The 23,520-nt window shown below is 48.8% G+C and overlaps 1 protein-coding gene across 1 annotated transcript in view; it reads left to right on the top strand.

Annotated features, from left to right (window-relative positions):
- The first annotated feature begins 378 nt into the window (after positions 1 to 378).
- Positions 379 to 23,520, top strand: part of dntt (deoxynucleotidyltransferase, terminal) — a 656,785-nt gene continuing 633,643 nt past the window's right edge. The window contains exon 1 of the mRNA XM_085994757.1: positions 379 to 590. Coding sequence (XP_085850883.1) covers positions 379 to 590 — 212 coding nt within the window. The remainder of the gene's footprint in view (positions 591 to 23,520) is intronic.

Raw genomic sequence — 23,520 nt, 5'->3', positions numbered from 1 at the left:
AAAAGATATGATTTTTTTGTTTTATTCACATTTCTAATTCTGCAAGTTTGTTAATGTTATGAAACAGGATTGCATAAATATATAGAATTAAAAATGTATTGAATGAAGAGTACATAAATATAAGGATTTTGTTGCTTTTTTATTGTTGTGGGGAAATGCTACTGCAGTCCCCAAAGGGTTAGTCAACAAACTTTCTGCTGCTGCTTGTGTAGAAATTCAATGACCCCATTCTTTAACTGGTTTACAGTGTTAAGAAAATCAAGGGAGGTGACATCACTGATGGGCGTAGAACTGAGTGCAGAGAAAGTGCAGGTGACAGAGACTTGGTGCACAGTAGATGGCAGATAGTGTAACTTTACAACAAAGTAATCCTGAAAAATGAGTTCAGCAGAAAAACTGGGCGGAATGGGAATCATACCTAAAAGGAGAAGACAGAAAGTGGCAGAACTCTGCAATTTAAATAGTAAACATGAAGTCAGATTTCAAGATCTGATCATATTTATTGTAGAAAGAAAAATGGGATCAAGCAGAAGAATGTTTCTGATGGATTTAGCACGCAAGAAAGGATTCAGAGTCGATGATATTCTGAGGTACGTCATTCTACCCCGTGGTTGATATACCAACTTACCTGTCATTTTCTTAATGTGCTTACTTCAGATTATGTGAGAGGAGGCACATACACGGAGCATGACAAAGAATATTAATCAGTTGCATTTCTAAAGTTTTTAACCTTTAGCCAGGTGACCTTCCGAAAATCTATATAAATGCACAGCAGAAAACGATATGTAGCAGGTTAAGCATGACTACAGTTTAATTGTAAAATACTTTATATATGTTTTAAATGTTGTTAATTGTGGCTTTGTTGTATGGTCATTGCCAGTTCTATAAATAGTAAATAACCCACAGAAAATAATAATGTTAGCGATGTTTTTTCTAAGTTCCTTAAGAAAAGAGATATATTAATATATGTCCATCATATTGATGGTGATATCAGCATTCCTTTATGATCAAGAAAGACTTTTTCTCACAAGCATAAGTAGCTTTTAAGGTCTTTCTAATAGTGAGGATACACTGAAAGTACAAGAAGTACCATTCAAGTTTTGTTCTCATAGTTTGTGCATCCTTTGATTAGATTAGGGCATCATTTGATCCCAGCTTTTCAAAGGAGAATTATAATTTATCTGGAAAATGAACTAAAGATTTACTTCCAAGGAATTATTACACAATGCATGGATGAAAAGTACAAAAAATGTCAGTTTGATTTGACTCACTTTTGTACAAAGTAATAAAATATTTAATCATCCCAAGCATGGTTGGTATGACCAGTTAGTGTGATGATAACTCAGCTGCCAGGTTTTTGTTGTCAAGAATTATATGCATGAAAGAAACACTTGCAGTTATTGTGTTTTCTTTTATACAGTTTAGAATGTTGCCACAATGCTACATTTTGTGCCAAATACAACCACAGACATGAGTGTAACAGAGAAATGATGGATCAAGCCAGATGTCAAAATCCCCAGTGGTATAGCTAGGGTGTATGTGACAGGAAGATAGGGGCTTAATAATTGTAAATTATTTTTCTCCAAATAAAACCACAGGAAGAAGAACTATGACATTTCAAACTGTAATTTTACACATGAAGTATTATTTCAAACTGAAAAAATTATTTTCTTACTGTAAATTTTACCATCTGGCATCAAGGTAATACAAACAAATATGGGGGGAAAAATTGGGTCGCGCCCCCTTTGGGGCGCTAACTTAGTTGGGGCGTTACTTTTAGCGCCCTGAAAAAGTTAGTGCCCCCGCGCCCGAAATTCACCAGTAGCACCCCAAGAGGGAGGCGGGGCGCTACTGGAAGCGCCCCGCCTCCCTCTTGGGGTGCTGCGAGTGAATATCGTGGCAGGCGCTGCGGCAAGTTGCACTGCGGTACTGCAGGCCTTCATCCCCTTATTAAAGGGGAGGGGCTTAGCGCAGCACGATCCGGGGCCCAGCTGGGCCACCAGGGATCAGAGTGTCGGCAAAAGAGTCCGGCATTCAAGAGAAGTACTGGGCTCATGGAGTGCAGCCAGCACTCCGCGGGGGGGCTGCACAGAAGGCCGGGGATGGCTAAGTGGGCAGGTGCTGGCAGCCGGCCAGCAACAAAAATGGCCACCTGGCACCTTCCCTTTAATTTGCACCACCCCAGCCACAGGTAGGCCACCCTGACCCCGTCGGACATAGCGTCCGGCAGTAAGTCAGGGGACGCTGCCGAAGATCGCAGCCGGGGCATGAGCTGGATGCTGCGCATGGCGATGACATCATCGCCGGCAGCACAGCGCCGCGGGGCACTAACGGTTACCGCCGCCACTAACCTCCCGCTGAATTTCACAGGTGGCGTTAGCGGCACCGTGCCCAGGTGCGAGTTGCTTTGCGCCCCGTTAGTGCCCTCTTAGAGCGCTAACGGGAGGCGCAAATCAACCAAATTTTTCCCCCATGATCTTTAAAATTAAAAATCTTTTAAGTAATCACTTGCATCACTTTGGAATGTTAAAATGTGTGGGAAAAAAGCAGACTGTGAATATTATGACTGTTCATTTCAGCTTTTCTTAAAATGACACAGAATAATAGGGCTCATGGGGGTAATATATTGAGGATTGGATAACGGACAGAAAACAGAGAGTAGGGATAAATAGGCCATTTTCCAGTTGGCAGGGTGTAACTAGTGGAGTGCCACAAGGATCAGTGCCTAGGCCTCAGCTATTTCCAATCTATATCAGTGGCTTAGATAAGGGGACCGAGATTCAAGTTTGCTGACGATACTTTCCTACCTAGCTTTGTAAGCTATGAGGAGGATGTAAATAGGCTGCAAAGGGATATAGACCGGTTAAGTGATCGGGGAAGAAGGTAGCAGATGGAGTATAATGTGGGGATGTGTGAAATTATCCACTTTGGTAGGAAGAATAGAAAAGCAGAATATTTTTTAAGAGGTGAGAGACTAGTAAATGTTAATATTCAGACGGATTTTGGGGTCCTTGTACATGAATCACAGAAAGTTAACATGTAGGTACAGCAAGCAATTAGGAAGGCAAATGGTATGTTAGCCTTTATTTCAAGGGGGCTGGAGTATAAGAGTAAGGAAGTCTTGCTACAATTATATGGGGCTTTGGTGAGACCACACCTGGAGTACTGTGTCCAGTTTTGGTCTCGTTGCCTTAGAGGGGGTGCAATGAAGGTTCACTAGATTGATTCCTGGGATGAGAGGGCTGTCCTATGAGGAGAGATTGAGTAGAATGGGCCTATATTCTCTGGAGTTTAGAAGAATGAGAGGTGATCTCATTGAAAGATATAACATTCTTAGAGGGCTTGACAGGGTAGATGCTGAGAGGTTGTTTCCCCTGGCTGGAGAGTCCAGAACAAGGGGTCATAGTCTCAGGATAAGGGGTTGGCCATTTAGGGCTGAGTTGAGGAGAAATTTCTTCAGTCAAGAGTGTTGTGAATCTTTGGAATTTTCTACCGCATAGGGCTGTGGATGCTCAGTCATTGAGTATATTCAAGAGATCGATAGATTTTTGGGCAATAAGGGATCAAGGGATATGGGGATAGTGTGGTAAAGTGGAGTTGTATATAATCTGACACGCAAGGTATCACAATTGCTTAGGATAGGCTGGATGGACCAGAGGGTCTTTTCTTGTCTGTCGTTGCTTGTATGCCCAATGCCCCGGGGGGTAGTCTAATCCCCCGGGGAAGGGGTCCGATCCCCGACTCTGGAGGCGGGGGGGGCATGAGATTGATCCCCAGGAGAGGTCCAATCGTTGGCCCCAAGGCTGAGTCGCGATCCCTGGGTTGGGGGGCCGGGGGCAGGGGGGTGAGGTGTTCCAGGCCTGGGGGCAGTCCAATCCCTGGGGGTATCCGATCCCCGACCCCAGGGAGGGGCAGGCTGATGGTGGGGGTGCTTGGGGGTCCGGGAGGAAGCAATCCTGCTCCTCCCGGCCCACAAGGATTGCACCCCGAGGCTGAGGCCACCTCGCTGCAGCCACAGGGAATCCCGAGCCCTGGATTCCCCGGCTGCCTGCAGTAAAACCCGCAAAACAGGTTAAAGTAAAGGCTTCAGGCATCGTTATCACATTTAAATTGCCAACCTGCCTCCTGGCAGCGGGTTGGCAGCCCGCCCCACCGTCCCTCCTGAATGAAAGGTAAAAGTGGGCGGGTTGGGGTCCGGTTTTACATTTTGACAACTTTCACTTCCTCCTAACCAATCCACCCGTTCTCCCTCTGAAAATTCCGGCCTATTCGTTTCTCCACTCAGGCAGCAACAAAACAGTCACCTTATTTACCTCACAATATGGCTGTCAAAGACAGGTCTGCCAATGGCAGCAGCATTAAAAGGTGCAAACATGGAGCTATTCTTCTCTTAACTGTATCTTACACTAGCAACTGTCCCATAGCATTGTTCACAGTGAGTTAGAGGATTTGCCATTGCAAGAGGGGATGCTGGGATGTGGAAGTCGGGGAGGGGGGCAGATTTCCACTGAGAGAATTTGGAAAGAAGTTTGCAAAAGATCTCTTCAGAAACAGTCAAATAAGTGTTTTGAGATTGGTTCATGGAAAGTGAACAGTATTTTCCTTACAAAGTTCATTTTTTTACCATTCACGGGATGTGGGCATTGCTGGCAAGGCCAGCATTTATTGCCCATCCCTAACTGCCCTTGAGAAGGTGGCGGTGAGCCGCCTTGAACTGCTGCAGTCCATGTGGTAAAGGTACTCCCACAGTGCTGTTAGGGAGGGAGTTCCAGGATTTTGACCCAGCGACGATGAAGGATCGGCGATATACTTTCAAGTCAGGATGGTGTGTGACTAGCAAGGAAACTTGGAGCTGGTGGTGTTCCCATGCACCTGCTGCCCATGTCCTTCTTGGTGGAAGAGGTCGCGGGTTTGGGAGGTGCTGCCGAAGAAGCCTTGGTGAGTTGCCGCAGTGCATCTTGTAGATGGTACACCCTGCAGCCACGGTATGCCAGTGGTGGAGTGAGGAATGTTAAAGGTGGTGGATGGGGTGCCAATCAAGCGGGCTGCTTTGTCCTGGATGGTGTTGAGCTTCTTGAGTGTTGTTGGAGCTGCACTCATCCAGGCAAGTGGAGAGTATTCCATCACACTCCTTACTTGTGCCTTGTAAATGGTGGAAAGGCTTTGGGGAGTCAGGAGGTGAGACACTTGCCGCAGAATACCCAGCCTCTGACCTGCTCTTGTTGCCACAGTATTTATGTGGCTGGTTCAGTTCAGTTTCTGGTCAATGATGACCCCCAGGATGTTGATGGTGGGGGATTCGACGATGGTAATGCCGTTGAATGTCAAGGGAGGAGGCTGGACTCTCTTTTGTTGGCGATAGTCATTGCCTGGCACTTGTGTGGTGTGAATGTTATTTGCCACTTATCAGCCCAAGCCTGAATGTTTCCAGATCTTGTTGCATGTGGGCATAGACTGCTTCATTGTCTGAAGAGTTGCGAATGGAACTGAACAGTGTACAATCATCAGCAAACATCAGCACTTCTGACCTTAAACTGGAGGGAAGGTCATTGATGAAGCAGCTGAAGATGGTGGGGCCTCGGACACTGCCCTGAGGAACTCCTGCAGCGATGTCCTGAGGCTATGATGATTGACCTCCAACCACCACACCCATCTTCCTTTGTGCTCGGTATGGCTCCAGCCAGTGGAGCGTTTTCCCCGATTCCCATTGACTTCAGTTTTACTAGGGCTCCTTGATGGCACACTCGGTCAAATGCTGCATTGATGTCAATGGCAGTCACTCTCACCTCACATCTGGAATTCAGCTGCTTTGTCCATGTTTGGACCAAGGCTGTACAGGAAACTCTTTTTTATCCGGCACTGACGGGACCGGCGTGGTGCCGATTGATCAAAAAGTCCGGATTACAGAGAGGTATACTTACTAAGGTATGAGAGCCCCATACATGGCCACAGATCCAGGCGTCCCTGTTACATGGCAACAGGTGCAGGAACCCCGGTTACACGGCCACAGATCCAGGCGTCCCTGTTGCATGGCAACAGGTGCAGGAATCCCGGTTACACGGCCACAGATCCAGGAACCCCGGTTACACGGCCACTAATATGAAGTAAAACTTACCTGAACCTACTCCTGAATTTTGCCAGTTAAGAGAGATTTCCGGTTATTTAGGTGTCGGTAAAAAGAGAGTCTCCTGTAATGAGGTCTGGAGCTGAGTGGTCCTGGCGGAACCCAAACTGGGCATCAGTGAGCAGGTTATTGGTGAGTAGGTGTCGCTTGATAGCACTGTCGATGACACCTTCCATCACTTTGCTGATGATTGAGAGTAGTCTGATGGGGTGGTAATTTGCCAGATTGGACGTGTCCTGCTTTTTGTGGACAGGACAAACCTGGGCAGTTTTCCACATTGTTGAATAGATGCCAGTGTTGTAGCTGTACTGAAGCAGCTTGGCTAGTTATGGAGCACAAGTCTTCAGCACGTCAGCCGGGATGTTGTCGGGGCCCATAGCCTTTGCTCTATCCAGTGCGCTCAGCCTTTTCTTGACAACACGTGAAGTGAATCAAATTGGCTAAAGACTGGCTTCTGTGATGGTGGGGACCTCAGGAGGAGGCCGATATGAATCATTCACACGGCACTTCTGGCTGAAGATGGTTGCAAACGTTTCAGCCTTGTCGTTTGCACTCATGTGCTGGGCTCCACCACCATTGAGCATGGGGATATTCATGGAGCCTCCCCCTCCCGTTAGTTGTTTAATGGTCCACCATTCACGACTGGATGTGGCAGGACCGCAGAGCTTTGATCTGATCTGTTGATTGTGGGATCTCTTAGCCCTGTCTATAGCATGCTGCTTCCGCTTTTTAGCATGCACGTAGTCCTGTGTTGCAGCTTCCCCAGGTTGGCACCTCATTTTTAGGTACGCCTGGTGCTGCTCCTGACATGCTCTTCTACACTCCTTATTGAACCAAGGTTGATTCCCTGGTTTGATGGTAATGGTAGAGTGAGGGATATGCCAGGCCACGAGGTTACAGATTGTGTAACAGCTGGCCTCCTCTGACTGAAGTGGCAGAGGTGCACCCACATTTTCAGCTGCTGCTGATGGCCCACAGCGCCTCATGGATGCCCAGTTTTGAGCTGCTAGATGTGTTCTGAATCTATTCCATTTAGCACGGTGGTAGTGCCACACAACACGATGGAGGGTGCCCTCAGTGTAAAGACAGGACTTCATCTCCACAATGACGGTAGCAGTGACCACCGCACAAATACTGTCATGGACAGATGCATCTGTGACAAGTAGATTGATGAGGATGAGGTCAAGTAGGTTTTTCCCTCGTGTTGGTTCTCTTACCACCTGTCGCAGGCCAAGACTGGTAGCTATGTCCTTCAGGTCTCGGACAGCTCGGTCAGTAGTGCTGCTACCGAGCCACTCTTGGTGATGGACATTGAAGTCCCCCACCCAGAGTACATTCTGTGCCCTTGCTACTCTCAGTATTTCTTCCAAGTGGTGTTCAACATGGAGGAGTACTGATTCATCAGCTGAGGGAGGGTGGTAGGTGGTAATCAGCAGGAGGTTTCCTTGCCCATGCTTAACTTCATGGTGTCCGGAGTCAGTGTTGAGGATTCCCAGGACCACTCCTTCCTGACTGTATACCACTGTGCCACCACCCCTGGTGGGTTAGTCCTGCCGGTGGGACAGGACATACCCAGGGATGGTGATGGAGGAGTTTTGGACATTGGCTGAGAGGTATGATTCTGTGATATTCCACTGAGGAAAAAGGGGAACAAAAGAAAAGACAGCCATCGTGGCTTAGTAAAGTAATAAAGGATAGTATCCGACTGAAAACAAGGGCATATAAAGTAGCCAAATCTAGTGGGAGGATAGAAGATTGGGAAGCATTTAAAAGCCAGCAAACAATAACTAAAAGATTAATTAAGAAAGGGAAGATAGATTATGAAAGTAAACTAGCAAAAAATATAAAAGCAGGTAGCAAGAGTTTCTACAGCTATATAAAAAGAAAAAGGGTGGCTAAAGTGAACGTTGGTCCCTTAGAGGATGGGACCGGGAAACTAGTGGTGGGGAACATGGAGATGGCAAAGACACTGAACAAATATTTTGTATCAGTCTTTACAGTAGAGGACACTAAAAATATCCCAACACTGGACAAACAGGGGGCAATGGGGGGGGGGGGGAGGAGCTAAACATGATTAAAATCACTAAGGAGATGGTACTCAGTAAAATAATGGGACTTAAGGCGGATAAATCCCCCGGACCTGATGGACTACATCCTAGGATCTTGAGAGAAGTGGCGGTAGGGATTGTGGATGCATTGGTGATTATTTTCCAGAACTCCCTGGACTCAGGAAAGGTCCCGGCAGATTGGAAAACTGCTAATGTAACACCCTTATTTAATAAGGGAAGTAGACAAAAAGCTGGAAACTACAGACCAGTTAGCCTAACATCTGTGGTTGGCAAAATGTTGGAGTCCATTATTAAAGAAACAGTAACAGAGCATTTGGATAAACATAATTTAATAGGACAGAGTCAGCATGGTTTTATGAAGGGGAAGTCATGTTTGACAAATTTGCTCGAATTCTTTGAGGATGTAACATACAGGGTGGATAAAGGGGAACCAGTGGATGTAGTGTATTTGGACTTCCAAAAGGCATTTGACAAGGTTCCACACAAAAGATTACTGATCAAGATAAGAAATCACAGGATTGGGGGTAATATACTGGCATGGGTGGAAGATTGGCTATCTAACAGAAAACAAAGAGTTGGGATAAATGGTTCATTCTCGGGCTGGCAATCAGTAACTAGTGGTGTTCCGCAGGGGTCAGTGCTGGGACCCCAACTCTTTACAATCTATATTAACGATTTGGAGGAAGGGACCGAGTGCAACATATCCAAGTTTGCCGACGATACAAAGATGGGAGGGAAAGCAGTGAGTGAGGAGGACATAAAAAACCTGCAAAAGGACATAGACAGGCAAAGTGAGTGGGCAGAGATTTGGCAGATGGAATATAATGTTGGAAAGTGTGAGGTTATGCACTTTGGCAGAAAAAAATCAAAGAGCAAGTTATTATCTAAATGGAGAGAAACTGCAAAGTGCTACAGTACAAAGGGATCTGGGGGTCCTGGTGCATGAAACACAAAAAGTTAGTATGCAGGTGCAGCAGGTGATCAGGAAGGCCAATGGAATCTTGGCTTTTATTGCGAGGGGGATGGAGTATAAAAACAGGGAAGTCTTGCTGCAGTTATACAGGGTATCGGTGAGGCCACACCTGGAATACTGCGTGCAGTTTTGGTTTCCATATTTAAGAAAAGATATACTTGCTCTCGAGGCGGTTCAGAGAAGGTTCACTCGGTTGATTCCGGAGATGAGGGGGTTGACGTATGAGGAAAGGTTGAGTAGGTTGGGACTCTACTCATTGGAGTTCAGAAGAATGAGAGGTGATCTTATCGAAACATATAAGATTGTGAGGGGGCTTGATCGGGTGGATGCGGTGAGGATGTTTCCACTGATGGGTGAGACTAGAACTAGGGGGCATAATCTAAGAATAAGGGGCTGCCCTTTCAAAACTGAGATGAGGAGAAACTTCTTCACTCAGAGGGTAGTAAATCTATGGAATTTGCTACCCCAGAAAGCTGCGGAAGCTGCAACATTAAATAAATTAAAAATGGAGATAGACAGTTTCCTAGCAGATAAGGGAATTGGGGGCTACGGGGAGAGGGCAGGGAAGTGGACGTGAGCCTAGATTCGGATCAGCCATGATCCTATTGAATGGCGGAGCAGGCCCGAGGGGCCGTATGGCCTACTCCTGCTCCAATTCTTATGTTCTTATGTAGTATGACTATGCCAGGCTGTTGCTTGACTAGTCTGTGGGACAGCTGTCCTAATTTTGGCACAAGTCCCCAGATGTTGGTGAGGAGGTCTTTGCAGGGTCAACTGGGCTGGGTGTGCCGTTGTCATATCAGTAACCGGTGCTGAGGTGGATGCCGGGTGGTCCGTCCAGTTTCATTCTTATTATTTTATTTCGTAGCGGTTTGTTACAACTGAGTGGCTTGTCAGGCCAGTTCAGAGGGCAGTTAAGATTCAACCACATTGCTGCGGGTCTGGAGTCACATATAGGCCAGATCAGGTAGGGATGGCAGATTTCCTTCCCTAACGGACATTAGTGAACCAGTTGGGTTTTTAACGACAATCTGATACTTTTTATTGCAGATTTATTTAATTAACAGAATTTAAATTCCCCAGCTGGTGGAATTTGAACTCACGTCTCTGAATCATTAGTCCAGGCCTCCGGATTACTAGCCCAGTAACATTACCGCTATGCTACCATTCCCCTTTGAGCAGGTAAGGCACATAAGGCACCTCATCTTGAATGAGGTATGGTCTAGAACCATCCTTGGCTGCATTGGGAAGCCCTCTGGCTGGGCGAATGTTCCCTGGATAAAATGCCTTTTTAAATTCAGACTGTGCAGTGATGTATGCCTTTCCCCAAATCCTTGGGTGGAGTTGGCTGGCTGCACCTCCTCCAGTCCCACTCACCTTGTATTACCCAGGGTGGCCTGAACATTCAAATTCCTTAAATTATTTCGTGCATAACTTGCCATCACCCTGCATGCCTCTCGTGTGCCTGAACATCCCGTGTCCTGCAGCCCCTTTGCCTGAGTACAATTTGCTGGATTTGGGTGTAGGTATTGAGACATTGCACTTCTCCATACTCTGAGGCATTGTGAACCAGCTCCCTGGGAGGCTGCCCATTGTACCTAACATTTGCTGGTATATGCCCATCAGGCTTCATAGGTAGCCTGGGCCCTCGAAGTCTGCATCGGAGTTCTCTGCAGCAGAGCTAGATTGTGATGTCGCCCTCTGGCGAGTTGGCACCAGTGACGTTCTATCCCCAGCCAGTGATTCACCACATGAAGACCGTTCCTCTAGCCTAGTCTCTAAAGTCTGCGTGGTGCCAGTCTCTGAGTTGGTGCTTGCTAGGGTTAAATTGAGTGACAGTGCATTTGCAGGAAAGCTGGCCTCCTCTGACTGAAGTGGCAGAGGTGCACTCACATTTTCAGCACTGAAAATGTTAGGGGAGGACAACGGTTATCTTTCATTGTGAAGGAAAAGCAGAGGGAGATGAGTGGCTAGCGAAAGCCACAGCAGTTTGTCATGCAGAGTGTGTAGGGTGAGATAGAAGTGAGAAAGGAAACAAGGATAAGGTGTTGAAGAAACCCACTGTGATGTCTTCTCCAGCATTGCCACTCACTAGGGCCATGAATCTCCCTCTGCCCATGATGGCCAGCATGCCGGTGGGCTAGATCTCCTCCGGTGGCAACCTCTCGTCACATGTTGTGTGCGACCTACTCCTGCATGAAAGAAGGGAGTGTGTTCCTACATACTTGTGAGGTGTTTAGAGAATGTGCCTGTTGGTGTTGAATTGTTCCTATGCAGTGTGTAAGATGTGAGGTGTGGGGGTGTGAGGGTTGCAATAGTGGTGAGTGTGAGTATGAGGAGGAAGAGATGGAGTGAAGTATATTGCAGTGATTGTAGGGGAAGGAAGGGAGGTGAGGCATGTTAAGTCCGTGAATGATTGAGACACGGACTAGCAGGAGAGAAACAAAGAGATCTTTACTGGTGAAAGGCATAAACGAAACTAACCAACAGAGGCTCTCTAGCACCTTTTATACAGGGGTGGTCACTGCCGGTACTGCAGTCTGAGACCAGTTATTCTCTTAAAGGTACATACACAACAATTCCTCCCCTTTTAGATAAACAGTACATAACATTCATTTAACAACTAATGATAACGAATTACAATCACAATTACTGTTGCTAGATACATTGGTTAAGTTTAAGCAATTATAAGTTCAGTCTTGGAGGAGGCTTCCTGATTCTGTCTGGATAATGCCTCTTTGGAGTATCAGGTTCTTCTGGCAATGTTGAGTCGGAATCAATGTCGTTGTTTGGTTCATCTGCTCCCAATATTACCGGTTCTGCGGTAGCTGCAATTGGAACATCGATTTCATTACCAGGTGTATCAGACCGTGGTGTGGAGTTGACGTTTTCCAGTGACTCTAGAATCTGGTCAGCATGGCGTCTTACAATGCTCTCCCCAACGTCCACGGTATACATGAGAGGTCCTTGTCGTGTACAAATCGTTCCTGGCTGCCATTTCTCAGTGCGGTAGTCCCGGGCCAAAACTGGTTGACCTATCTTAAAACTCCTGGTCGGCCTTTCATTCATATTCTGAAACTGCCTGTTCTCCACATCTCTTCGGACGATTGGCTTAACCAAATCCAAGCGGCATCGTAGTCTTCGATTGAAGAACATCATGGCTGGAGTTTGGTTGGTAACCGCATGTGTCGCATTCCGGTAGGCAAACAAGAAGTTGTCCACCTTGTGTTGTAGGGGTATATCTTCATTACACATTGCCTTGATAGCCTTCTTGAATGTTTGGACAAACCTCTCGGCCAATCCATTAGTGGCTGGATGATATGGGGCAGATGTGTAATGCTTAACACCATTGTTCTTTAAGAACCTCCAGAACTCTTCAGACACAAACTGTGGTCCATTGTCAGAGCAAATCTGTTCAGGCAGCCCATTCCTGGCGAATATGGTTTGTAAAACTGCGATAGTTTTTTCCGTGGTGGTTGAGGACATTTTTATTACCTCTGGCCACTTTGAATGTGCATCCACCGCAATTAAAAACATCGAGTCCATGAAGAGACCAGCAAAATTAATGTGCACCCTTTGCCATGGAGATGAGGGCCACTCCCATGGATGCAGAGGAGCTTGTGGTGGGGCGTTTTGGACCTTCTGGCATCCTGCACAGCTCTTGGTCATCTCTTCGATTTCTCTATCGATTCCCGGCCACCACACAAACGCTCTGGCTAAGCTCTTCATTTTTACCCCACCCAGATGACCCTCATGAAGCTCATTGAGCACTCTATCCGTCAACTTAGGTGGAATTACTAGTCTGGATCCACACATCAAGGTTCCTCTGCACACTGACAGTTGTTCTCTTCTTGGCAAAAATGCTGGCAGCAGTGGTTCGCCATGTGCTGGCCATCCCTTCACCGTTAAATCATAGACCCGTGATAGTGTCGGGTCATTCCGTGTTTCCTTTTCTATGTTTGCATTCATCACAGGGAGACATTTGACTATGGTCGAGTGGAATAACTCCATTGGATCCACTGCAAGGTCTTCTTCTTCCACCGTCGGCAACGGTAGACGTGACAATCCATCAGCATTTCCATGCTGTTTAGTTCCCCTGTACTCGATGTCATATTGGTGTGCCCCTAGGAAAAGGGACCATCTCTGCAGCCATTGTGCTGTCATTATCGGTACGCCCTTCTGAGGGTTGAAAATGGAGACAAGAGGTTGATGATCGGTTAGTAGAGTAAATGTTTGACCGTGCAGATAGTGATTGAACTTCTTCACCCCCCACACTAGGCTGAGGGCCTCTCTGTCAATCTGGGCGTAGTTACGCTCGGCAGAAGTTAACGAGCGTGACGCAAAAGCCATCGGCCTCTCCAAACCATCAAGGAATTTATGTGACAGTACCGCCCCAATGCCGTAGGGAGACGCATCACACGCCAGCCTGATTGGCAGTGCTGGGTTGTAGTGAGCCAATACTTCCTTCGAAGTGATTAAGTCCTTACTCTTCTGAAAAGCACGTTTACAATCATCGCTCCATTTCCACGCTACCCCTGTTCGTAGCAGGGCGTTCAGTGGATGCAGAATTGTCGACAAATTCGGCAAAAACTTATGATAGTAATTCACCAACCCGAGGAATGACCTCAGTTGCGACACATTTTCAGGCGCTGGGGCCTTAACAACCGCTTCAATTTTGTCAGGGGACTTATGTAACCCCTCTTCATCAATCACATGGCCACAATACGATATCTGTTTCTTAAAAAATTCGCACTTGGGGCGGTTGGCTCGCAGCCCATGTTCCCGTAGTCTAGTGAGCACCTGTTCTAGGTTGTTAAGGTGTTCACTGTCATCTTCACCTGTTACAAGGATGTCGTCCAAGTAACACTGAGTCCCCGGAATCCCTTGCAGGGCTTGTTCCATCGCTCTTTGCCATATCGCCGGAGCTGATGCTACTCCGAATACCAATCGATGATACTGGTAAAGACCTTTGTGAGTGTTTATCGTGAGATACTTCCTAGAGGACTCTTCAACCTCCATCTGCAAATATGCTTGTGCTAGGTCAATTTTTGTAAAACGCTTCCCTCCAGACAGTGAGGCGAAGATGTCTTCTATCCTTGGAAGAGGATATTGTACTGTGTGAAGGACAGGGTTCACCGTCACCTTGAAATCCCCACAGATGTGAATCTTCCTTGGCTCTCCGGACTTATTGCTTAACGTTTTCTTCATGACAGGAACGATGGGTGTCGCCCACTCGCTCCAGTCGACCTTAGACAACATGCCCGCCTTCTCCAGATTCTCCAGCTCTGCCTCGACGGCTGGACGAATTGCATATGGTACCGGTCTCACTTTGAAAAACTTGGGAACTGCATTCTCTTCTATTTTTAACGAGGCGGTTACGCCTTTAAGCGTGCCCAGTTCTTGTTGAAATACCTCTTTGGTGTTAGCTAAGATTGTTGACAATCGTCCAGGAGTGACGTCTTCATCTTTTTTACCGTCCACCGTCATTGCATGAATGGAATGCCAATCTAAGTTTATCTTCCTGATCCATTCCCATCCCAATAACGGTGGTCCACCATTTGGCAATATGTAGAGATACAATTTCCGTATTTTCTTGCCATTGTATTCGACAGGTGTGGTAAACCACTGTTATTGTTGTTCACCGTTGTTGTTGTTGTTGCACACTGTTGTATCTATGCATGCCTCAGCTGGCTCCGCCCCTGGCTCCACCCACATGCCCAGGTATAAAGGTGACTGCTCTGCAGCCCCCTGCCTTCTTGGAAACCAGTCAACCACGAGAGGCATGCTCTGTTCTTTGTTAATAAAAGCCTTTTAGTTACTCTCCTAACTCTCCGTCTTTTATGAGTAATTGATAGCGCATCAATTTTATTAACAAAAACAAAATGTCGGCACCAAACGCTGAGCAGCAGGCGCTGCAGCAAACGACGGCACCAAACGCTGAGCAGCAGGCGCTGCTGCATGCCCTCAGACCAACATGCCTGGACCTAGACCCTCAAGAGGCGGGTTCGTCTACCAAGTTCGCACAATGGCTGCGTTGCTTCGAAGCTTACCTGGAAGCCTCAGCCGTGACACTAGATGGAAACAAACTAAAAATCCTGGCCTCCAAGGTGGGCCACCAAGTCTACACGCTCATCCAGGACGCGACTACCTACGCGGCGGCTATCGATCTGCTAAAAGGACAATACACACGCCCGGTAAATACGGTTTATGCCAGACACCTCCTGAGATCCCGCAAACAGCAGTCCGGGGAATCGGTGGAGGCATTCCTACGGGCACTACAGATACTCGGCCGAGCCTGCGATTGTAAAGAGGTATCGGCCGCGACACACACGGAGGGACTTATCCGAGATGCTTTCGTTGCGGGCCTCAAGTCCGACTACTCCCGGCAGAGACTGTTGGAGAAGGGCGAAATCGACCTGAAGAAGGCAGTGTCCCTCGCGCTCTCGCTAGACGCGGCCCACCGGAATATGGACGCATCCTCTCCTAACCGCTCCGCACCGTGGACGCCGCAACCTTGGGTCATGGGACCGCCACCCCCGGCACCAACTGCTGCAGCGATGTCCAAGGGCCCGAAATGTTACTTTTGTGGCCAGGCAAAACACCCCAGAGCACGCTGCCCGGCGAAAAACGCTACCTGCTCTGGCTGCGGGAAGAAAGGACACTACGTCAACGCCTGCAAAGGTAAAACCGCTAACGCCAGCAGCGCCGCGTGTGAACCGTGGGGGCAGCCATCTTGTCCGCCATCTTGGACACCTCCAGCCGCGTGGGGATCGGGATCATGGGCGCAGCCATTTTGTCCGCCATCTTGGACGCCTCCAACTCCAATCGCGGGTGACCCGGACTCAACCACCGCCTCGTCTGACGACCACAGCGACTCGCTCGACCATACGCTGGCCTCCGTGACGCTGGACCAATCTCTCCCTCACCAACTGTCCAGGTCCATGATGGACATTACGGTAAACGGCCGCGCCACTACCTGCCTTTTCGACAGCGGGAGCACGGAGAGCTTTATCCACCCCGACACGGTGCGCAGTTACTCTCTCCCGGTCCTGCCAACGCGCCATCGGATCTCTATGGCTTCCAAATCCCATTCAGCAGACGTCGGTGGCTACTGTGTAGTGACCCTTTCAGTAAGGGGCACAGAATACAAAAATTTTAAACTTCTTGTCCTGCCCCATCTCTGCGCTGCCGTTCTACTGGGGTTGGATTTTCAGTGCCACCTTAAAAGTGTCACATTAGCGTACGGCGGACCCCTCCCCCCACTCACAGTCTGCAGCCAGCAGCTTTTAAATCGCCCGCCGCGCACCATTTGCAGCCTCTCCACGCTTAAAGTCCCCCCCCCGCCCCTTGTTCGCTAACCTCACCCGCGACTGTAAGCCCATCGCTACCAAAAGCAGGCGGTACAGTGCCGGGGATAAGAGCTTCATTAAACCCGAAGTAGCAAGACTCCTGAAGGAAGGGATTATTGAGGGTAGCACTAGCCCATGGCGAGCACAAGTGGTGGTAGTGAAGACTGGCGAAAAACAGCGCCTAGTTATTGACTACAGCCAGACGATCAATCGCTACACCCAGTTAGATGCATACCCACTCCCCCGCATATCTGACATGGTCAATCAGATAGCACAATACCGGGTGTTCTCGACGATTGATCTGAAGTCGGCATACCACCAGCTCCCCATCGGGGCTGAGGACCGCCAGTACACAGCTTTTGAAGCTGACGGTCGTCTCTACCACTTCCTCCGAGTCCCCTTCGGCGTCACCAATGGGGTTTCGGTCTTCCAAAGGGAGATGGACCGAATGGTTGACCAGAACGCGCTGCAGGCCACCTTCCCCTATCTAGACAACGTCACCATCTGCGGCCACGACCAGCAGGACCATGACGTTAACCTAGAGAAATTCCTCCGTACGGCCCAGCGGCTGAATCTAACATACAACAAGGACAAATGTATGTTTCGCACCACGCGCCTCACCATTCTTGGCTGCGTAGTGGAGAACGGAATCATCGGCCCTGACCCCGACAGAATGCGCCCCCTTATGGAGCTCCCCCTCCCCCACTGCCAAAAAGCACTGAAGAGATGCCTAGGGATTTTCTCTTACTATGCTCAGTGGGTGCCCAACTATGCGGACAAAGCCAGACCCCTCATCAAGTCCACCTCCTTCCCCTTGACAGCAGAGGCATGTGCAGCCTTCACTCTCATAAAAAGAGATATTGCGAAGGCCACAATGCACGCAGTGGATGAGTCCATCCCTTTCCAAGTGGAGAGCGACGCATCCGACTTCGCCCTAGCTGCAACCCTTAACCAGGCGGGGAGACCCGTGGCCTTTTTCTCAAGGACCCTCCAGGGCCCCGAGATTCGACACTCCTCTGTCGAAAAGGAGGCCCAGGCCATTGTGGAAGCGGTACGACATTGGAGGCATTACCTGGCCGGAAAACGATTTACCCTGCTCACTGACCAGCGTTCAGTAGCTTTTATGTTTAATAATAAGCAGAGGGGCAAAATCAAGAACGACAAGATCTTGAGGTGGAGAATTGAACTCTCCACCTACAATTACGATATCTTGTACCGGCCCGGGAAACTCAATGAGCCCCCAGATGCCCTATCACGTGGTACATGCGCCAACGCGCAGGTTGATGGACTGCAGACCCTCCACAATGACCTCTGCCACCCGGGGGTCACCAGGTTCTTCCATTTCATCAAATCCCGTAACCTGCCCTACTCCATCGAGGAGGCCAGGACCATGACCAGGAACTGCCAAATCTGTGCCGAGTGCAAACCGCATTTTTATAGGCCAGACAGAGCAAGCCTGATCAAGGCCACTCGCCCCTTCGAGCGCCTGAGCGTCGATTTTAAAGGGCCCCTCCCCTCCTCTGACCGCAACGTGTACTTCCTCAACATAATTGATGAGTACTCCCGTTTCCCGTTTGCCATCCCTTGCCCAGACATGACCAGTACCACGGTCATTAAATGTCTGAATGACCTTTTCGCCTTGTTTGGCTTCCCTAGCTATATCCATAGTGACCGGGGCTCATCCTTTATGAACGACGAACTCCGTCAGTACCTGCTCACGAGAGGTATTGCTACAAGCAGAACCACCAGCTACAACCCCCGGGGGAACGGCCAGGTGGAAAGAGAGAACGCGATGGTTTGGAAGGCCGTCCTCTTAAACTTAAAATCTAAGGGCCTTCCGACCTCTCGCTGGCAGGAGGTCCTCCCTGTGGCGCTCCACTCCATTCGGTCACTGCTTTGTACGGCCACCAATGCCACCCCCCATGAAAAAATGTTCACTTTCCCCAAGAAGTCCACATCGGGGACCTCGCTACCGACATGGCTGACGTCTCCAGGACCCGTCCTACTGCGGAAGCACGTGAGGTCCCATAAAACGGACCCCCTGGTCGAGAGGGTGAGCCTCCTCCACGCCAACCCCCAGTATGCTTATGTGGCGTATCCGGACGGGCGGGAGGACACAGTCTCCATACGAGACCTCGCACCTTCGGGTGCCCCTGAAACACTACCATTGCCATCCACCACTACCCACAACCCAACCCCTGTAGACGGCATGCCGCAGCCCCAGGACACGTCATTGACCACCCAACCACTCAATGAGATGCCAGATTCAACGTTGGATGCTGCACCATCACCGCCGCCACCACGACGATCAGGACGGCATACAAGGCCACCTGATAGACTTACTTACATGAACCTTTAGCACGGTGGCATAGTGGTTAGCACTCTTGCCTCACAGCGCCAGGGACCCGGGTTCGAATCTGGCCTCGGGCGACTGTCTGTGTGGAGTTTGCACATTCTCCCCGTGTTTGCGTGGGTTTTCTCCGGGTGCTCCGGTTTCCTCCCACAGTCCAAAGATGTGCGAGTTAGGTTGATTGGCTATGATAAATTGACCCTTAGTGTTAGGGGGATTAAATATGTGGGGTTACGGGGATAGGGTGGGATATGTGTTGGTGTAGGGGTTACGGGGATTGGGTGGGATATGTGTCAGTGCAGGCTCGATGGGCCGAAATGGCCTCTATTTGCACTGTGGGGTTTCTGTGATATACACTTCACCCCATCGGACTCAATTTTAAACAAGGGGTGAATGTGGTAAACCACTGTTATTGTTGTTCACCGTTGTTGTTGTTGCACACTGTTGTATCTATGCATGCCTCAGCTGGCTCCGCCCCTGGCTCCACCCACATGCCCAGGTATAAAGGTGACTGCTCTGCACCCCCCTGCCTTCTTGGAAACCAGTCAACCACGAGAGGCATGCTCTGTTCTTTGTTAATAAAAGCCTTTTAGTTACTCTCCTAACTCTCCGTCTTTTATGAGTAATTGATAGCGCATCAACAGGCACCCTTATTTTTCCTCTGGGGTATACTTTTTGCCCCGTATACGTCGTCAAGACGACGGATGTCTCTCTCAAGGGTATGTGTGAAAATAGCCGCTCATAGTCTCGTCGATTCATGACGGTTCGCGCTGATCCTGTATCCAATTCCATTTTAACTTGGGACCCTGCTATCGTGAGGGTGACCCAAATGGTTCGGTGATCCTCTTTTGCGATTACATTGTGAAGTTTGAGACAGCTTAATCTCCTGTTCTCGGATTCACTATCGCTCATCTGGTCTTTGGAACTACTGTCCGTCATCTTTTGTACTTTCTTGTACGGTTCCTTAGTAGCCTTTTTGTTGTTAGACCTACAAACTCGTGCAATGTGTCCAATCTTCCCGAATTGTCTGCATATTTTGTCTTTGGACCAGCAGTCCTTCTGGTCATGGTTAGTTCTGCCGCAGCGATAACATTTTGCAAATCCCCGTGTCATTTCGTGGGTGCTGTATTCCTGTGGTTTTTGTTGAATTTCTGCAGCTCCCCTGGCTGCTGCTTCATACGATACTGCCACGCTGAAAGCCTTATCTAGCGTCAGCTCTTTTTCTGCGAGTAACTTCTTCTGTGTTCCTTCACTCAGGAGTCCACAGACAAATTTGTCCCGTAGGGTATCTGCCAGCCCTGCTCCGAACTGGCAGTGCTTTGATAGCTTGCGTAGTTCCATAAGATACTCAGCATTGCTCTCATCTTTGTGCTGAGTTCTCCTGTGGAATTTAAATCTTTCTGCTATCAACAGCGGTGCAGGGTTTAAGTGCTCCTGTAGAACAGCAACAATTTCGTTAAAACTCTTCACCTTTGGTTTGGCTGGAGTAATCAGATCCCGCAATAGGCCGTACGTTCTAGCGCCCATTACGTTTAGCAATATTGATGCCTTTTTCCCCTCCGCTATTTCATTTGCCTCGAAATATACCTCGACTCTTTCCACATACGTGGTCCAGTCCTCTAATGTATTATCAAAAGCAGTGATACAGCCAGTCTTCGGCATCTTGCAAATCTAAAATGGCGCCTCCTGCGCTTTACCTTCTTCTCCGATTTAACAAAATGGCACCTCCCGCGCTTTTCCTTCTTCCCCGCTGTTGTTAGCGCTGCTTTCCACGGTTTCCTGCGCGTTAAATATTAATTCTTTTTCTTTTATTATTTTCCCGTTGTGGAGCGGACCCTCTGGGACACTTCCCTCCCTCTTCTGAGGTCCGAACGCTGCCCAGCTTCGAAACACCGGCCGCGCCCTGTATGCTCCACCCTCTCTCTCTCTCTTTGCTTCCCGACTCGCTGCCCGGCCCCGTTGCAGCCCAGGAAGGATCAGAGCACTACCTGCCACCAGCCCGATTAGCTGGGAAACCACGGACCGAGGAACCCAGCCTGGCTCTGGACAGTCTCTCCTGCAAGTTTTGAAATCGATGATTGACGGTCGACGCCCGTTTCTCGAGTTTCAATGGCCTATTTTTTTTTTTCTTTCTTCTGGCTCCGACCTTCAACACGTCGTCGGAGCTGCTGCTGAGTTGCAGGTAAGTTCGTTTCTAACTCGTCGCCAGTGTTAAGTCCGTGAATGATTGAGACACGGACTAGCAGGAGAGAAACAAAGAGATCTTTACTGGTGAAAGGCATAAACGAAACTAACCAACAGAGGCTCTCTAGCGCCTTTTATACAGGGGTGGTCACTGCCGGTACTGCAGTCTGAGACCAGTTATTCTCTTAAAGGTACATACACAACAAGGCAGGGTAGTATTGTGAGTAGTGAGGCTGGAGGTGTGAGCAGAGAGTAAGAGAGCAGTATTCTTACCTTAATGTCTCTGGTGAGGTAATTGAACTTCTTTCAGCATTGCAACCATCTCCTGGGCACTAGGCTCCTGCCATTGACCTTTCTATAACTTCTTCCCACTGGCAGTGGAGGTGTTGCCTGGAGGGCTTTCAGTCCCCTGGGACATAACAGGATCTCCCTCCTCTATTCCACTGCCTGGACCAGGGCCTCCAACATGACATCAGAGAACCTGGATGCTTTGTTTGAACGTCTTTCTGCCATCTTTTCAATGTTGGAAGTTTCCCTGTGTGTCTGCAACCAGTGCACCTCCGCTTTAAGAGGCGCTGGCTGCCTTTAAGTGGCGCAACCAATGAATAGCGGTGGGTATGGATGACTGCACACCTGAATAATTATAATGAGCTGCCAGCACCAATTTCACGTGGTTTCTGGGAGTATGTGAACAGGCGTATGCAGCGTGCGCCCTGCTTCCTGCATGCTCGTTCTCAGGCACGATCCAATTTCCGGGCCATTTTGTCTCAATTTTGTCTAAATCTAAATGGCAAAACTAACAATCTTATATCACTGGAGCTCCTGTGATCTCCTGGAATCTGTCGCAGGACCTCAAAAAGCCTATCCATTTTTGTCCTTGTGACCCACATATATAGCATTTAATTTCCCTGTCCTGTCCTGACCCTTCTGTGTTTTGTTTGGCTGCACTGACCCAGGGTCATTGCATGTGAGCAGTGCAGCTGGATCTCAGAACATCTCCTCAATGGAGTGGCCTGGGGCACCTGGCCTCACATCTATGTCACAGTTTCCAGGCACTCACAATGGCATAAAATGATCTGCACATTCGCCTAGCTGCTTGAATGCTTTACATTTCTGGTCAAGTAACCAGGTTCTTGAATCACCTGGAATGGCTTCAGAAATTTGTGACAAAGGGGATAATTTTGACTTTGTTGAGATGCAAAACAGGTGATAGCGAATTGTCAGCCCGTTTTACATCTCTCCTGATTTTTATTTCCATTGACTTCACGAACAAGTCTAAAAGAAAATTCTCTTGCTTTATTGCCTTGCCTGGGAGATTGCGTGGCTGAGTGAGGGGGAAGCGGGTGGGAAGATGGTGGTGAGGGTGTGTAGAAGCTACACCATCCCAGTATAGGACAGTCTTGATGGACCAGCTTGAGGTCATCCAAAACTCGGCTGCCTGTGTCCTAACTCGCACCAAGTCCCATTCACCCATCTCCCCTGTGCTCGCTGACCTACATTGGCTCCCAGTTAAGCAGCGCCGCGATTTCAAAATTCTCATCCTTGTTTTCAAATCCCTCTATGGTCTCGCCCCTTCCTATCTCTGTAATCTCCTCCAGCCCCACAACCCCCCCAAGATACCTGCGCTCCTCTAATTCTGCCCTCTTGAGCATCCCTGATTATAATCGCTCAACCATTGGTGGCCGTGCCTTCTGTTGCTGAGGCCCTAAGCTCTGGAATTCCCTGCCTAAACCTATCCGCCTCGCTACCTCTCTTTCCTCCTTTAAGATGCTCCTTAAAACCTACCCCTTTGACCAAGCTTTTGGTCACCTGTCCTAATTTCTCCTTATGTGGCTCGGTGTCCAATTTTTTGTCTTAAAATACTCCTGTGCAGTGCCTTGGGACGTTTACTATGTTAAAGGCGCTATATAAATACACATTGGTGTTGTTGATCTTCAGCTATCTTTTTTTGTACATTCCTATGGCCTGGCAAATACACAAGGGGCACGATGCCGGCTGTTAGAGCTAGATCACAGAACTCCACCACTGACGCTGCCAGAGCTGGCATGGTCGGGCGGCCTGGACTGCGGGAGTGAGAATTCAGCGGTGTGGTGCCACGGCTGGAATGGCTCCTGCCGAAGACTGTGGAAATGCCAGCAGTAGCTGGCCTGCCTGGGGAGGGGCCAGGCGCCCCCCGCCCCTCCCCTGCCCCCCGGAGAAACATTCTGAGTGCCCAAGTGGCCCCTTTACAAAGAAGACTGCTTCAACCCCCAACAGGTTTTTTTGGGTTCTCGCAATTGGAGCTCCAGTCCCTGACCAAGGATCAAAAATGGAGAGCACAGCCCAGCTAAGTAACTGGAGGTATGGGAAGCACCGAAGGCCAGGCCTCAAGCTTCAAAGATAAGATAGATCTCTGACAGAAAGTGTGGCAAAGATTTGCAACACTGTGGAGACAGTGCCCCTAGAAATTCTGCAGGGCTTCCCCCTGACTT

Source organism: Somniosus microcephalus, chromosome 8 (genome assembly GCF_052327205.1).
Source record: "Somniosus microcephalus isolate GS21.2 chromosome 8, FLI_Smic_1.0, whole genome shotgun sequence".
NCBI lineage: Eukaryota > Metazoa > Chordata > Chondrichthyes > Squaliformes > Somniosidae > Somniosus > Somniosus microcephalus.
This window is presented reverse-complemented; position numbering and strand designations above follow the sequence as displayed.